The sequence below is a fragment of the Cibotium barometz genome, chromosome 29 (genome assembly GCF_041138505.1).
Source record: "Cibotium barometz isolate CiBa-2024 chromosome 29, ASM4113850v1, whole genome shotgun sequence".
Classification (NCBI taxonomy): domain Eukaryota; kingdom Viridiplantae; phylum Streptophyta; class Polypodiopsida; order Cyatheales; family Cibotiaceae; genus Cibotium; species Cibotium barometz.
The window spans coordinates 27,767,424-27,784,538 of NC_141074.1; the positions used below are offsets into that span (position 1 = coordinate 27,767,424).

At 46.1% G+C, this 17,115-nt stretch overlaps 1 protein-coding gene across 7 annotated transcripts in view; it reads left to right on the forward strand.

The window, feature by feature from the left end:
* The window catches only part of LOC147622000 (zinc finger (CCCH type) helicase family protein), an 85,301-nt gene extending 69,907 nt beyond the window's left edge, over window positions 1–15,394 (forward strand). For 2 of the 7 annotated variants that reach the window (XM_086823039.1, XM_086823042.1), the window contains 6 exons: window positions 12,668–12,818; window positions 12,910–13,172; window positions 13,526–13,708; window positions 13,799–14,344; window positions 14,466–14,715; window positions 14,810–15,394. In XM_086823039.1, coding sequence (XP_086679165.1) covers window positions 12,668–12,818; window positions 12,910–13,172; window positions 13,526–13,708; window positions 13,799–14,344; window positions 14,466–14,669 — 1,347 coding nt within the window. In that variant the 3' untranslated portion in view covers window positions 14,670–14,715; window positions 14,810–15,394. Of the gene's footprint in view, window positions 1–12,667; window positions 12,819–12,909; window positions 13,173–13,525; window positions 13,709–13,798; window positions 14,345–14,465; window positions 14,716–14,785 lie in introns of all 7 variants that reach the window. The other 5 variants (XM_086823038.1, XM_086823041.1, XR_015269630.1 and 2 more) reach the window with 4 other exon arrangements.
* The last annotated feature ends 1,721 nt before the right edge of the window (window positions 15,395–17,115 follow it).

Here is a 17,115-nt window from a genome sequence, read left to right on the forward strand (position 1 = left end):
TTCCGGTATTGGTTGCCCCCCCCACCCCCCCCCTTCCCTCTTGCGAGATTCCTACCCCTCCCGCTGTGGTTACTTCCCCCTCCTCTCCCCCTCTTCATAGGCCTCTGCCCTCTCTTCCCTCTGTTTCTCTCCCCTCCCTTCCTCAACCTCCTCTCTGCAGTCCTGGTGCCCCCTTGCTGCTCCTGACCTCGACCAGTCTTAAATCCAGACCGGCCAAGCGGTGGATTCACCCATTCACGGATCCTGTGGAGATGACTATTGCAGCCTTCGTGATGGTTGCCCTTTCCCCCGAATCCCCCCCCCCCCCCCCCCCCCCCCCAAATCATGGGGGCGCCGGTTGACTATGCCCTCCTCAGATGCCTTGTTCTTAAGGCCAGCGAGTTCTGAGAGATCGTGGCGCCACTCTGTGTTTGTTGTCTTCCAGCATACTCGAGGTAGTGGAGTGGTGGCCTCTCTTTTCCTCTCAGCGGCACCCTTGTTAGGGAGTGGGATTGCGAGTCAGCCTCCTCCGCCATTCACTCCCAGGTGATCTCCCTAGCTCAGCACATGGGAGCTGCCTAGTTGACATCATGACCCACTTTTGGGCCTGAGCCCGCATGGAGTTAGCAGGCTTCTGCCTCCAATGTTAGGATGGAGACACTGACGCCCCGACCTTGGAGATGATGTTGTATGTGTTCCTCCATGTGCTAGTCACTTCTCCCTTGAGGCCCTTCCTCTACTTCCTTTGTTGTGACGGATGGAACACAAAGCAGGCGTACTACAGGGCTAAAGTGTAGTGGAATTTTTTTTCCTAGGAAAAGGCTCGATGCAATGAAAGCCATCGCAGGCACCCTCACCCTACCAAAGCGGGGTTCATTCGGAGCATTTGCCGATATCAGTCAAATTCTAATTGCATATCTGACAACATGGGAATGGGTGTGAAGGTTAGTTGCAAATATGCTGATTGGATTACTATGATTGGCATTAGAGGTTAGAAGTATTTTGATTATTCATTTGTGGCATTTTGTTAAACTTAGTGGGGGAAGCTTGAGGGTCGATCAGACCGCATGCAAAAGCGTTGAAGTGGCCTTCCTGAGGATGTAGCATCATGGTCCCTTTCTCATTGACTGTGGTTGGAGCCCACTTGGCACTATAGACCACCTATTTGGTTGTTTCTCCCTCCCCCCATTCTATGAGAGAGCCTTCTCCTCCTAGAGCGGCCAGCTCGAGGAGGAGAACATCCTTCCCCCCTTTTATGTTTTTTGACTCTCGCTCCCCATGCGGAGCTGAGTTTGTACTTAGCCATTATGGCTGGTTTTCTTGGTAACTAATAGAAGGATCTCTCCAGATATGCCATGCAACAATATTGCTGCAAATCTCCCATCTCTAGCTAGAACGTGGAGTCCAATGACCAGTGGATGGAGTTGGGATTGGCACTGCAAAAATACGAAAAGGGCTAGTCTCCCACCCTCCTGATGGCATTGTCGTCAGCGTCAACGGCCCAAGCAATTGTGCCCCAGGTAAGAGTGTGGGAGGGGCCCGGTCCATAAGGAAGATGTGGAGAATCCGTTGCCAAACGTGCCGAGCCTTCAGGCAATCCCAAAGACAATGACGCTGGGACTCTTGGGGATGGCCACACCTCGAACAAACTGCTGGCCTACCTCTAATCGCCAGCCAAGTGCCAACCACCATGCTCCAATGTGCTAGCTACCACAGAAAGAGAGCGATCTTTCGCGGCACAGAAAACTATTCCCACAGCCTCTTCCAAAAATCTAAGAGAAACTAAGGAGAGAGGCCTTGGGAGTGCTAGTGTCCTGTTGCTGCTAGAGACTGAAGTGCCCTCAACCTCTAGTATCTAGATCCTACGGCCCAGGTGTGTGGTGTAGGCAAAAAAGGGGATACCAGGAGTCTCCTCCTTGTCATGTGGATCATGCCATGTCCACTAACCCGGGTCCCGCTAGAGGTATGTGAGTGGACGGCCCTCCCAAATCCACAAACGCAAGAATCTCTCTTTGGCCACCTTGGCCGGTGGAAGGTCTATGTGCCATTCATGTGCACAGAAACCAATCACCCTCACCCTCTGCAAGGTGCATCCCCTGAAATCCTCCAATAGGGGCTCTGCTCTCACAAGTTTGCCATGAGGTCCAATAGAGAAGGTGAGTATGGCAAACCTCTTATCCGCACCATGGATTGCCAAAGGTATGTCATGCCTGGTGAACACTCCCAACCATTGTAGGCGGGAGGGTCCAGGATCGGGGCCAGCCACTCTGGAGGGATGGAAGAGTCGATGTTGAGGCTAAGTATGTCCCCTACCCCAAATCCCAGTGAAGCTCCTCTCACCTTTGGTGGCAACTATCTGAACGTAAACCAATCTCCAAGTGACCTAGCGAGATCCATGCTCAATGCTCCCCACGATACATGCGGGCGAGCCCCCAACATGTGACCACTAGGCAAACGGACCAAGGAGTTCCATATCAAAGGTTCTTGGAGTTGCTCCACAGATGCAACAGGAGTGGATTGTTGAACGGATGGCCTGAGATGTTCCCAAACACACAAGAGACTCGTTGCAAATCTTTCCTCAAATCCGGGGCTAAAGCCACGAGCCCGCATCTGCGTGAAGATCCATCTCATTTCTACCAAATCCGGGTGCGGGCGGAGATCCTAGCCAGGAGAAAGTCCTTCCAAGGCTCGCCGCCTGGAAGAAGGCCACGAACTAGCAACTTGCCCAAAAGGGTGCGGCTCTGAATGGAGGGGTTGATGATGCGTAGGCCCCCCCTTGCGTTGATGGTTGAATGATCACTTTGCAGGCCTCTGGTGCCCACAAAAAGTTGTGTATCAACCGTTGAACCTGACCAATGCAATCCCGGGAGAAGGCCCAGTAGGATGTGATGTACGACATGGTGGCGAGAAGAACTTCGTTCGCTAGCATGACCTAGCCAGCTAAGGAAAGCCTGGTTGAAATCGAGTGTAATAGCTTCTTCTGAATGCTCAGAAGAAGAGGTGCTAGCTGCTGCTCTGAGGAGATATCGATGCCCACTTGGTATTTGTAGTGCCCCTTAAGATCCACTAAAAAGCCACGGCAAAAGATCTCTATCGTCTCGGCAAATCTTTGGAGGTTTCCTTTTATGTCCGGACATATATGCTGTTGTGTGATCGACGAACTAAGTAGCTCTTCTGCACACGGATGGGAAGACGCAGTCCTTGGAGCCCTGTCTTTTGAGCCAAGAAAACTACTTAGGCCTCGGCTACAAACAGAAATAGATAAGGTGCCAGTGGACAGCCCTGCCGTTCCAAGCATAAATTTGTCGTCTCTGGCTCCCTGGATGAGAACTTGGTTGTGTGAAGTCGAGTAAAGTCCAGAAACACCTTGGACCCACTCCTTAGGAAATCCAATCTTGCACATCCCTTCCAGAAAGACCCAGTCCAATATGTCATATGCTATATGAAAATCAAGAAGGAGAACAATAAGATCTTGCTGTCTCAAGCTAGCCGAAGTGGCCGCCTCCCAGAATGTGAAGATGTTGTCCAAGATGTTGTCCAAGATGCTCTGATCCTAGACGAAACCTGTTTGTGTGCCATGGATGAAATCTGGGAGGAAGGGCTACAGTTGCCGGCTGAGGGATCCGAGTGCTCAAATGTCTATCTTGTCTCTAGGGGTCCTCCAGGGATAGAATAACAGGTGCATGATCGGAGAAAAAAGTGCCTGCTAGAATACCAATCATGCCACCACGTCCGCAAGCCCACTCATCTACATAGAACTGGTCTAATATGGACAAGTTAGGCTTGTTCTCCTCCTATCGGATCTCAAAAAGTACAGACTCTGGGGTTGTGTCTAAACTTTGATCAATGCCAAGGGTCTTGTTCCCTCAGAGCCAAAATCAACTCCTTCCCAGCTGAATACTCTATGCCAGAAATTGTAGCCATGCCACCTCCGAGCTCAGTCAACTTTAATGTGCTGAAATCACCACCCATACACCAAAAATCTGTCTGTGGGAAGGACTGATTAAGTGTACTCCAGAAAGCGGCTTTGCCTATTGCGGCATTTGGCACATATACGTGTAGAAAGCCCAATCTGTCCTCTCCAAGCCCATTGAGCTCTCCTAGTGACAATGGTGTCTGAGCCAACCACTACAGGTAATAACTACTCATTGACGGATATGCATACTCCACCTTGTGTCACGGAGGGGCCAAAAGCGTGGGACGGGAAGGTGTGACTCTTGCCTTGCATGATGTTGTGGGTACGCTCCTTTGAAAGATGATGCCTTGGAGGACGAGAATGTTGATGGGCCCACCAACTAGTGTTGTGTGAAGCTCCTCTCTAAGGACCCCGCGGCTCTAAAAGCATTGCGGTCCTCTGAAACTCTCAATGTTCCATGAGACAATCCACATAACTAAGATCTGTGGGAGGCGAAACTGTCGAAACTATCCTCAACTCAAAGAGTCTTGGGCGTGGGTTTGGATGGAGAGTAGTCACTGGTGTGTCCTGGGGCGAATCTTACCCTCCATGTGGAGCCATTTTGTTTGAGCTTGGGAATATGCATACTCTGGGCTCCACTTGTCACAATGCAGGTATCTATAGGAGGAAGGGATACTGCCACTGAATGATGAAACACAAAAAATAGCACGTCCAGGCTAAAGGACACCATCTCCCCTTCCGGATCTTTGTGGCAAGAGCCACCCAACTCCATCCGTGCCGATGGCCAGAAGTGAGTGGGGACTTCTGTGATACGCACATCATGCAAATGGTGTGAGACCTCTATGGTGGATAGTGGCAGACACCGTCTCCATGCTCCAATCCTTACGCGGTGTTGCACTCGGGGGGAAGGAGAAGATCATTGCTCCACTCTCTAGGGTGGAGGGCCTGGATGATGTAAAACCACACATATAGTCATTGCTTGTCCAGGAGCGAATCCTACCCTCCATGTGGAGCCATTTTGTCCGAGCTGTGGAATATGCATACTCTTAGCTCCACCTGTTAGAGTGCTGGTATTTGTAGGAGGGAGGAAGAGGTATTGCCATTGAAACATGATGAAACACAAAAAGTAGCACCTCCAGGCTAGAGGACACCATCTCCCCTTCCATATCTTTGTGGCAAGAGCCACCCAAATCCATCCGTGCCAATGGCCAGAAGTGAGTGGGCACGTTGGTGATATGCAGATCATGCAAATGGTGTGAGACCTTTATGGTGGATAGTGGTAGACACCATCTCCACGCTCCAATCCTTCCGCAATGTTGCACTCAGGGGGGAGGAGAAGATCATCGCTCAACTCTCTTGGGTGGAAGGCCTCAAGTGATGTAAAACCACAAATATAGTCAGTGTCTGTCTATCTTGGGGAAAAACTTGCCCTCCATGTGGAGCCATTCTGTTCGAGCCCTCGAATATGCATACTCTGGGCTCCACCTGTCAAAGTGCAAGTATCTAAAGGAGGGAGTCAAAGAAGGCCATGTATCGGTGATCGTCTATTTGTTTCGAGTCTCGACAATCTTGAACAGACTGTCTCAATGAGCGTCAGAAGTAGGTGTATTGATCCGGAGGAATGTGTCCAAAATGCATCTGATCTTCATTTTGCCATAGTGTCCACAATGACCAAAAAGTAGTCCAGGCAAAGAATACCCCAAAGTTGGTATATTGTTGTGGAATCCAAGCGAAAAGCCAGAATGTCTTCCCAAAATGAGCTGCTGGGAATCAAGTACGAAGATGCAGTGAGAGTCTGTCTGTAGGGCACGAGAGAAATAACAATACCATAACAAATGAGGCACTGTCTCATCGCGTAGCATGCAACGATGACATCTTGCCATAGCGATGTGCCTCTTTTCCAAAAATACACTAACAGGCAGAACCCCCACAATGCATCTCCAAAGGAACAATCTTTCCTTCAGTGGCAAACCATTTTTCCATATTCTTCTCAAACGACCACCCCACCATCTATTGGTTTTGTGCATTGTCCAAAGCACATTAGCATGATCTGCAATCCAAGGAGGAGCAAGCATTTTGATATAGACGCTTTTATCTGTTAGTACATGTAACCTTGTATCGTGAGGTGGAGTAGGCGCCAGTCCTTCAAACACTCATCATGATTCACTGGAGGCACTAGCTGAAAAGTCTGCAAGAGGGTGTGTATGAGATGCCATAGAGTGCCTATAGTGCATGCCTAACCCGTACCTTTGGCTTGCTTCTGGGAAAGGAGATAACATATCCTTCATCATTGACCACATCCGCCACGAAACGTGTACTCTTTTGTGATAGGAAGAAAGCTTTCTGTGGTTCAAGAAGGCCCAACGGAGCACGAAACAGCATGTTCCAGTGTATGCTTTCCAGGTGCATGGTGCTTCCAATATTTGGTGATCTTCCATGCCATTCTAGTTTCTATGTTAGCAATCTCCAGTCAATGATTAACCTAGAGCTGAAGGTGCAGCCTGGTATTTTCCCTGTAAAGTGCCCGAAAATCACTTCCCAATAGTCAGGGATCCATGCACCAAATGTGGCGGACTTCAAAGTGGTGCACATGGCTGCTAACATCTGTGCCCAAGGCTGTTTTTGAGCTGCAAAATCAGCACGCAAAGTGGCTTTCCTAGCAATGATATGAGTATGAAGGTCGAGAATGTTGATGCCCCCATGATGTTTTGGCGTACATAGCTTTTCCTTTCGTAGCAATCTAAGGCCTTTAGTATTGTGCTTTGTTTTCCAAAGTATCTCTAGTATAGCAGACATGTACTCATCCAAGTGCTTCTTTGGCCAAGCAAGCAAAGGCAAAAAGAACTGTATGTATTAAATGATAATGGATTGTACTGTACGGAGTCTAACATGTAAGGGCCATGTGGCCAACTTCCAGTACTGTAATTTAGCATTTATTCTTTGCAAAACCCAATCAGCGTGGAGTTTTAACGACGTGTGCCATGCAAGTGGGTAACCCAAATGTCTAACCAGCTGATTGGAGGGAACAAGAGCCCTTGGCCACAGTACATCGTGCCAAGCTTGTGGCTTGAGAGGGATAAGCTTGGATTTTCGAAAGTGCAAGAAGAATTCCACAGTTAAATCATCGCAACCTGGAGTTTTCCAAGTGCCCAGTTGTTTTAGTCTCTCCTACATCTCTCTCTTACACTCACTCCATTGCTCAAGCCTCCTTGGCACTTGCCTCCGTGGCATCTTCATCGCGACCACCCCCTGCACCTCATTCCGGCAGCGCCAATATGAATAGAGGAAGGAGGACCAAAGGTTGGTCTTGGTGGGAAGAGGTCAACTCTGATCATCCCGAAGTGGAGGAGGCTCTCGTCCATGGTCGTGCAAGCTATGTCCATATAGGTGAACGGATAAAGTGAGAGCTCACCTCTTGCATGAGCCCAGTCATGAGGTCCGATTTTGTGATCAAGTCACACCGGAGACGAGAAGGAGGCTTCTTGAACGTGTTGCCGCACATGAGGCCTTGCTTTCAAGGAGGAGAGTGCCACATGTGGCCGTGGATCCCGCAACACTAGTGAGGCCATCCCAAGGTTCGGCATCCACATCGGCATCCCCATGTGCATCCACTTCATCGGCACCCGCGGCCGCATCACCCGCCCCATAAGAATGGGCCCCAACACCATCCTTCTCCATGCCGACTGCATCCACACACTCACGCCGACAAAGTACTCTTGAGGGTAGTTGGGACCCCAAGAAGAAAAAAGAGGTGGATAAACGGCCATAGCCCGCTTCTTCTTTCATGACCACATTGCTTTCCATGCTACCAGGTAATCAAGAATTAAGATATCTACAATGTTCCTCTTACAAGTTACTTGAACTTTGAAGTTGATCGGTTATTAAATTATTCATTTTTTGTGGATAGATCGGACTACTTCAAGGTCATGGTGAAGAAGATAGGGGAGTATGGTCCAAACTATACGCCCCCATCATCGGAGTCCTTGCGCACCACATTGCTAGAGAAGGAGAAGAGGCTTGTGGAGCAAGCAACAGAAAAGCAAGCAGAAGGAGAAGAGGCTTGTGGAGAAGGAGAAGAGGCTTGTGGAGCAAGCAACAGAAAACACAAAGCAACAATGGGCAAGGAATGGAGTGTCCCTGGTAGCCGATGGATGGAGTGATACGCGGAAGAGGTCCATCCATGGCCTTGTTGCATACTCCCGCAGTGAGATGTACTTCATCGCCTCACATGATGCTTCTGGCACCGGGAAGAGTGCTGATGTGCTAGCAGCAAAGTGGGCTAGTGGCATAGAGATCATTGGCCTAGACCTAGTTGTGGGCTTTGTTGCTGATGGGGAGGCTTCAAAGAGGGCAACCGGAGCGATCGTTGAGAGCATGTACCCCAACATCACCGTGTCATTTTGCATGGCACATTGCTTAAATAATCTCTTGAAGGATATTGGGGACTTGCCATGGTTCCGGCCTATCATCCAAGTGGGCAGCCAAATAGTGACATTTGTCACAAACCATCAGTTCCTACACCATGAATTCTCCAAAAAATCCAGGCCGTCAACTTCTCAAATACTCAGATACGAGGTTTGCCTACAACTTGTTAATGCTCCACCGATTGAAAGAGTGTAGTGGTGCATTGAGACAGTTGTTCATTAGTGTCAAGTTCACTTCTTCACCATTGGCTTCCACTGAGACGAGCTCTATGTGCAAGGAAAAAGTAGAGAGCCTTGATTTTTGGGAAAAAGTGAATCGCATTGATGCTATGGTTCAACCTATTGTCCACTTGATGAGGCTTGTGGATGGTATGAAGCCATGCATCGGCAAAGTATATGAGGCTATGGACATCATGATAGAGAAGCTGAGGGATTTGGAGCCACATGAGGACAGGTATGAGGAGATCCGTGCCCTATGTGTGCGTAGGTGGAACTCCTACTCCTCTCCTTTGCATGCAGCAGCCTATGTCGTGGACCCTGAGTTTCAGGGTAAAGGGCAAGAAAGTGACGCAGAGGTGAGCAAGCTATGGAGACTTGTCTTGACTCGACTTGTGCTTGACCCAAATGTTAGGCGGAAGATCCATGACCAGTTGTCCAAGTATAGGAGCTTGCAGGGCTCTTATGGAGACATGGATCTACAGGATGATCGCTTCAAAGTTGGTGTTGCTTTGTGGTAGGAAGATTTTGGTTCGGATGGACCTGAGCTTCAGCATCTAGCCATCCGCATTCTCAGCCAGGTAGTGAGTTCCTCTTGCCTAGAGCAACTTTGGAGCTCATACAGTCACATTGCATCGAAGAAGAGAAACCGTCTTGGGGTGGATCGGGCAGATGATCTAGTCTTTGTGAGTGCAAACTTGCAAATGCTTTGCAAGAGTGCAACTGCAAAGGCTGATACATTTACCGAGTGGGAGATGTCTCAGGATGATGAGGAGTTGGAGGAGCAAGTGGAGGACATCTCTATGGAGCCTGCAGGCATTGCAAGGACCCATGATCGTGAGGCTAGCACTTCACATGCCCCTTGAGGCTTTTTGACATTTGTAATACTCTAGTGATAGTCTCTTTTTTGTATGCCACTTTCGTGGTTAGGGCCTAGGCCTTTGCCCTTGTCTTTTGCTTTAGCCTTTGGCACCTGGGTGCCTGATCTCCTTTTTTGTAACACCCATTTTTTTGCTAGTATGACTTAATATTGATGATTTGGAAGTGTAAAGTGACTCTGTTTTAGTATTGTTAAGTTTCTTGAATGAGTGCTTACTTAAAATTGCATATTTTGTATGCCGTCCCCCATTCCCTGTCCCGGTTCCGAGGAATCCCCGTCCCCGTCTCCGTCCCCGTCCCCGTTTCCCGTTACGTTCCCCGTCCCATGTCACTATGGTTTCTGCAAACCCTTGGCTGAGTCTGAGATCAAGACAATGTTGTTGGCATATCGCAATATGGCCTCTGCCTCCAAAACTGTCAAGAAAGACTACAATCTGGTCAATGTGTAGACCCAATAGTGTAGGTGGGAGTGGGCCTGGTTAAGCCCAATAGTGCTACATGTATCTCCCGAAAGTCCACCGGGTGCATGCAGTTGGCCAAGTACTACCTCATATCGACATTACACCCCATATCACCGCATGTGAAAACTGGAGCTCCTGCAGGCGTCCTATCAAACGGGATTGGGGGACGGAGTCAAAGGCTATATGTGGAAACCCATCAAGCAACAATACACGTCTCTTCCATGACGTCACCACCTCTATGATAGCTTGTAAAGTAAGATATGGTCCAGCGTGGAGAAATTCCTTGTGAAGCCTGCTTGGGCTGATGCTCTGTGTGTTTCATCCTCGCTGCCATAAAGCTCATCATCTACATTGTGGATGGGGATGATGGTCTTGGTGGTCCGGGGGGGGGGGGGGGGGGGGGGTGTGTCTTCACAAAGTGCTTTGTTAAAAAAACTTGCAAGAATTGGACATGGTGGTGTGGGCAAAGTGTTCTGCACATAGATCCTCATGATCTTTTGCTGTCTCATTGTCAGGTTTTTAAGAGCCCTAGTAACATCAAGAGCATCGAAGAGGAATGTGTGAGATTTGTGGTATAGGCTGGTCCAGCACAGCATACAATTGTCGTGTATAGGCTTTCCGGAGGCTAGGATTTGTGATAGGGGTGGGGGTTCGTTTTTCCTCAAGAATGCGCCAAGCATAGAGAGAGAGGTTGGGTACAGGTTATGAGGAGCTCTACAGTCTGTCAAGCCACCCGCGTCTTTATGATTTTCTTACATCCACAAAACCTGCAGTCATTGATATGCAAATAAATCTATGCAGTGTTCGTGTCCAAAAACAAGCATTTATGTCCCATGCAACATGCATAACACGACATAAATTATGGAGTGAAAACCATGGAAATCTCCCATTTTGTAGATCTTTGTAGATTATTTCCATGTGGGAAATCCTCATATTCCGAATGGGAATGGTGAATTTGAACTCCATAATTCTCTTGTACAAGCCTTAGCTCAAACCTCTCATGCTTCACTTAAGAACGTGCCTTCAAGCCAATGAGGTGATAGCCCAAGCGGTGAAGGTGTTTGCCTAGGACCAGGAGGTGTTGGGTTCAAAACCCCACAAGGTGCTTCCTGAGCGGCATTGCCTGTGGTGGGCGGGGAAAAAACCGTAACTATGGGAGGATCTTGGGTCTAAGGCTAGTTGGGGGGCAGGGGAGGGGCTTCAGAAGCTATGCGACTGCTTTGTGACCTCCATGGCCTTGTCGTTGCCTTGTGACATTAGGCCACGTCAATGCCTAATGTAGACTATCCTTATCTGGTCGCAGCCCTGTTAAGGACTTGTGAGGTTTAGGGAGTGGGGATGGATTGGTACCTAGAGCTCTTACTCCTTTCTTTGATTTATGGTCAGGCATGGTCATGGGCAAGGTTGCATTTAAAACCCGTTTTTTATTATTTAGTACTTTTAGGACTTCCGAACGTTTCAAACTTAAAAAACGTTTGTGTTTCAGTTTCTTCTCCCGTGTCCTTTTTTCTATTTATTATGTTCGGCGATCACTTTGTATAGCCCGTTTGTGCTCATGACATCAAGCAAATGTGACATTGTCATTTGATTTTGATTTATCATTTGTTTCTACTATCTACTTGAATTGTCAAATTCCAATCATGGTGTATTTGGGTATGGCTAGACATTGTTTATGTTGTGAGTGCTAATTTTGAAATTCTTAGATAGGCTGAAATGCTAGAATGTGACATGTGTTGACACATCACTCCTTGTCTATCAAAGGATATTAGATATAGACCTCGAGCTTTCTTGACCAATTTCTCACACACAAACACACACGTATATATGATTTTAACATTGTAAAGTACGTAACGTTTTTGACGTACTTTATCGATCAGCAATGTTCTATACCACGTACTAAACTTGTGCCGTTTCGTACGTTTGAAACTACCTTGGTCATGGGATATAGTTTAGGATTTCTACTTTGGTACCCACCTGGAAAACCCATCAGGAGAATATCACATCAACAACAAGCTTTCTTTTGAAGAAGTTTTTTAAGTTGATGCAGAAGCAAAAAGGATAGGTTATCTTCTCTTTTGGTTGAAATCTCGTGGGTTGCATGGAAGTCAGTGGCCGTGGTTACAGGTGCAGCCCCATGTTGTCCCTGATATTCAATACCTTTAGAAAACATGCTGGATGCATTACGATCAAAGAGTATTGCAAAGATTTCCATACCACAGCACTTGATCATCAATCATGTTTGTTGATTTACGAGTAGTCCAGATGAGAATACCTCAATATATGTCGCTCTATATGCTACTTGTGAAGTGGTGCATTCCACGACCCTGGCACATATCCAAATTCTTCTTTCAGGCCATATCACGCAGTAAAAGATAGAGATGGGAAGATGAGCAGGAGATTGGCCATTTTGCATGTAAGTAGGGTCAGATGCACAGAGGCCATTGTAGGTGCACATACATACTTTCAACATGCAGGCACTTGTCATTATGTAGTCTGACATCTCCCACAGACTATCCTCTGTATGGAGCAGGATGCAAGGTGTTTTCAGATTGGCACAGGTCAGAGGAACTGCTTTTTTGAGCCTCTGTGGTAATAGACCCTTTCCCTCTTTGGTGCAACGCTAGTTTGGTATTATCATTATTCTTGACTTGCCTCAACAGCAATGATTATATTTTGAAGAGTCTCTTCTTGTTTATTTTTGGCATATATAGGTTTAATTTGACTTGTTGGAAGTATTTACTGTGCAAAAAAAGATCGTTTAGATCCACTGATATGATTTTTTGCTGCTGTAGGATAAGCAACGCTTGGAGCGATTAATGAAATACGCTTCTGACTTGAAGGGCGTAAACTCTAATGAGTTTGTTTTTTCAGAAACAGGGGAGCAGCTCTGGTGTGCACAGCACCATCTTTCACCTTCTGCACTCCAGGCTATTGCAGAAATAAGTAAGTTAAAGGCATCCCATGTATGAAATAATGTGTTTCTTCCTAATTTTTCTTCAGGTATTGTGTTACTCAATTCTGAATTTCGTATCAGGTGCAACAGTGATCGAGAAAATGCACCTCTTTAGACCAAAGTTTCTTAGTCAATTACAAGGTCCCCCAGCTTACTATAGTGCATATGATTTTCACCATTCGTGTGAGTTTTTTCCGGACAAAGAAAACCTCATGGAAAACATCATTTTGCTTGAGGATCAACCTGATTGTGAGTCAGGAATATGTTACAAAGATCAATTTGTCATATCTGGGCAGTTCCGTTCTTTTAAAGATATAGAAATACTCAGAAAGCTGATTGGACAGGTGGGCCTTTGATGTTTTCCCTGTTCTGCTCAAGAAATCATGCAGTAGGAAGTAAAACCTGTAACGTTACTGTTAGCGTTGTTTAGGTAACAAAGATGAATCCCACTTACCTCAGCTGATTGGCACCAACGGGCAAACCATGGTCTCTCCCTGCTCCCAATGGGTCGAGCTTGGAGAGAAACAGTATGATGGACTAACTAGCAGGATTTCTAACCCCCCCCCCCCCCCCCCCCAAAAAAAAAAAAAAAACGCACAACAGTTAGTAACGAAGAACTTGTGCTCTGTTTGCTTGAGGCCTAGTGCCCCTAACGATTGGGGCTGTGCACCAACATGAATTATTTGGCTTGGTTCAGGTGCAAAGAGATTTGCTGCAAGAAACTAATTGCATGGAGCAGGAAGGAGAAGAATCATTGGATGAAGCAACCTCTCTTTGCAGATACTTCCAGAGAGGAGTGTGCAACAAGGGTTCTGAATGCCAATTCTCACATGACCTTATGGCGAGACGATCTCTCTGCAAGTACTTCATGACAGAAAGTGTAAAGAGTCATTGCTCACATCTTTACCAACTTTAGCCTGGATTCCAGGAATGATATTGCTTTTACAGATTTTTGTGATGAATTTTTCAGGGTTGCCGATTTGGAGAAATGTGTGAATTCCGGCACATTGGTAGTACTCGACTTTCATCAATCCAGGATTCTCCTGTGGATTTTGAGGAGGATCCTCCCTCAACAAACAGGTTCTTAGAACTGTTGCCCCCTTGTGATCAAGGAAATATTCTTGTTTATGGAGAAGAAGATTTTTCTTTTACATGGAACTTGTCAGAGCATTATGCACCAGAAAAAATTCTTGCTACTTCTGTCAACCCAAGGGGAGCTGTATATATAACAGGCAAGACTGCTGTAAAAGATCGGGTGGCTCAACTTTCTACAGCCGGTGTAGAAATTATGTGGGACGTGGAATTGCGCTCCTTGCAGACAGAAGATGCACCTGTTATCCCTTGGAATGAGATAGCATGTGTGCTTTGGACAATCAGAAGAGAGAACAATGATGAAACTTTGGCCAAGAGGTTGCTGGATTTCTTTTCCTCTCTGAGTGTTACATTGCTATCACAGGGACTTGCAGATATAACCGTGCTTTTGACAATGTACACTGATCAATATTCGAGGTGCCAGGTTTGTTTTCTTCATGACAGTAAAATCTGGGGAGAGGATTGTTTCTGTCCATTTTTTGATGCCTCCTTGTACACATGCACGCATTGTTAAATGGGGTTCTTGTTTAATGACCATCTTGTAGGTTGAGCGAGTAGCCAGAGATTGCTTTTTCTTCTTAGTACAGTCAATGCCATTTGATATGGTGGCGTTTGGTGTCTATAGTCATTCTGAAGGACCTGTGTTTGGCGAGTCAAAACCTGTAACTTATGTGTTTGAGCTTCTACCACCTTCAGCACTGCTTCATGGAGACTACTTTTGGCATCTCCAACAGGCTCTTGGAGCCTAGATTTCTGAGACTGCGAAACGATCTTTCAACAATCAGAGCTATGAAGGTATGTCCATATTCATAAAAAATGTATGCACATGCATAGCAGGCAGCTCCTATATACTGTCAACCTGTAGATTGGGTCCTCTTTTATTTTGTAGGCTGACAGGTATACTGCATGACCATACCTGTGGTCAGTAGATTCGAGTGGATCCTTCTTAAGTGGGATTTTATGTTCTGGGCTGACAGGTCTACTGCATCAACAACAAAGACCATCAGAAGGTCAATCACTAGCAAGTTGCTAGTGGTGAAATGGAGCTGAAAGTGGTACCTACTGTAATTGTGGTGCATGATTAATGGTACAGGTGTATATGTACTTTGGCCAGCACTCAGCAATGACACAATCACACGAGAGCAATTGTAATGAAATTAGCAATGTGTACTCACACATGGTTTCACGGTCATAATGAGAGCAATATGTAGCCAGTCAAATAGTGGCCAGTTTTAGATGATCCACCATGGAAGGTGCAGTTCCTGGTATATTCTTCACAGGAAGGCATGGCATGACTTCAGTGTCCTAGCATGGCAGGCTGCATTCCCTATTAGTACATGGAGGACTGAATTTCTGAATTCAATGTTTGAGGTTTTTATAGTGCATGTTAACTTTCTAAGCCTTGGATAGCTCTAAATTTTTGTAAGGAGTCGTCTCAGTGCACTGTATCTAGAAAGCATTTGCTCATACCTTCACAGACAGATTAGTCAAGGACTAGTACCATGATCCCATTACAAGCTTCTGCACCTACACTTTTAACATTAAGTGTTTGCCTGTCAGGTATGGCTATCAAAGCTGCTTTTATTTTTTTGAAGTTTCTGAAGTCAAACAAGGAAGAAATTTTTTCTGTAGGATAGGCTGGAATAGATTGGAGGCTTGGAGTCTTTCATGCAGCTTAGGAAGAGAGAGGCTGAGTAGTGAGAGGAGAGGAGGTTATGAGATTCAAACTCACGATACAATCTGCTTGTATGTTAATTCAGCAAAACCAAACATAACATTTGTGCCATCGTTGAGTAATAAGTAAGAAGAGCAGAGATTTGCAGTGGAGAGGCTAAATGAATCCCAAGGTCAGTAAGATTCCCTCCAAATCAAATACCTTTCAGCTTTATTTTTCTGCAAGTCTATGGTCGTTTGCTCCTTCCTATAGTCCCCTACCAACAACCACCTCTCCCTCCAAATGGGCTTTTGATGCAAATGGGGCAAGCAGAGAGCTTGGCCATTTGGAATGTGTTATTGAGTGCAATATTTATTTATATTCATATACATAATAAAAGGAAGGAAGGTCTCCTTAAGTGGATCCTTTAGGTACCCTATTACATAAAAACGCTGCAATTTGAGGAAGCATAATATTTGAAAGATGGGTATTCCAAGTTTATATTTATTGAGTGCAATATTTATTTATATTCATATACATAATAAAAGGAAGGAAGGTCTCCTTAAGTGGATCCTTTAGGTACCCTATTACATAAAAACGCTGCAATTTGAGGAAGCATAATATTTGAAAGATGGGTATTCCAAGTTTCAGGAGGATGCATGAGCATACGGCAGAGGTGAATAGTGCTGGTTTAAAGGTTTCAGATTAAAGAGAGTCCATGTACAAAAAGGAGTGGGCTAATGCATTGGTTGTGATCGATAGGAGGAACGTGGAAGGTGCTTTGCATTAAGTAGTTTTGAAATTATATACGTCTAGACATGAGTATCCTATTGGATTGTTGGTGATATTGAAGAGGTGAAGACAAAAGGTTGAATGCTAAAGGGAGTAGCCCTAATTATGGGAAGTTAAGAAGAGGCAATAGTCAACTAGAAGAGGTGGAGACTACCATTTGCGAAAGAAGATGGATGATGGTAGGAGACACACTAGTGCGCAAATCGACTAACAACAAAAGCAGGTGGAGGGTAACAAGGTCAAGGTTTAACATAGTCTTTGTACAGTAGTACTAACAAGCAAGGACATTCCAACCTATTATTGGATTTCATTGAAGGGTCAGCTTTATCCTTCCCTAGGTTGGACAAAACTGGGGTTTTAGTTGTAGAATGTGGAAGGTATGACACGATAACAAGCTTGAGAGTAGTGGAGTGGTCCATGTTGGTAGGGTTCGAGAATGTGGAAGGTATGACGTAATAGCAGGCTTGAGAGTAGTGGAGTGGTCCATGTTGGTGGGGTTTGAGCGTTTAGGTGAACTAGAATGGGATGACTCATGTTGGCAAGGTTCGCAAGGACAGGCATGGAAAGGGTGGAGACAAAAGACACCAAGCAATTCAGATCTAGCAAGACCCATCCAAGTTGGTACGCTAGTATTGTTACCTCACGTGAATACCTTTGATGGGAATTGCCATGGGGAAGGTATACTTGAAGAAGTTATGCCGTAAATGTAGTCTATATCTACATACATGAAAGTTGAATATTTTGGACAA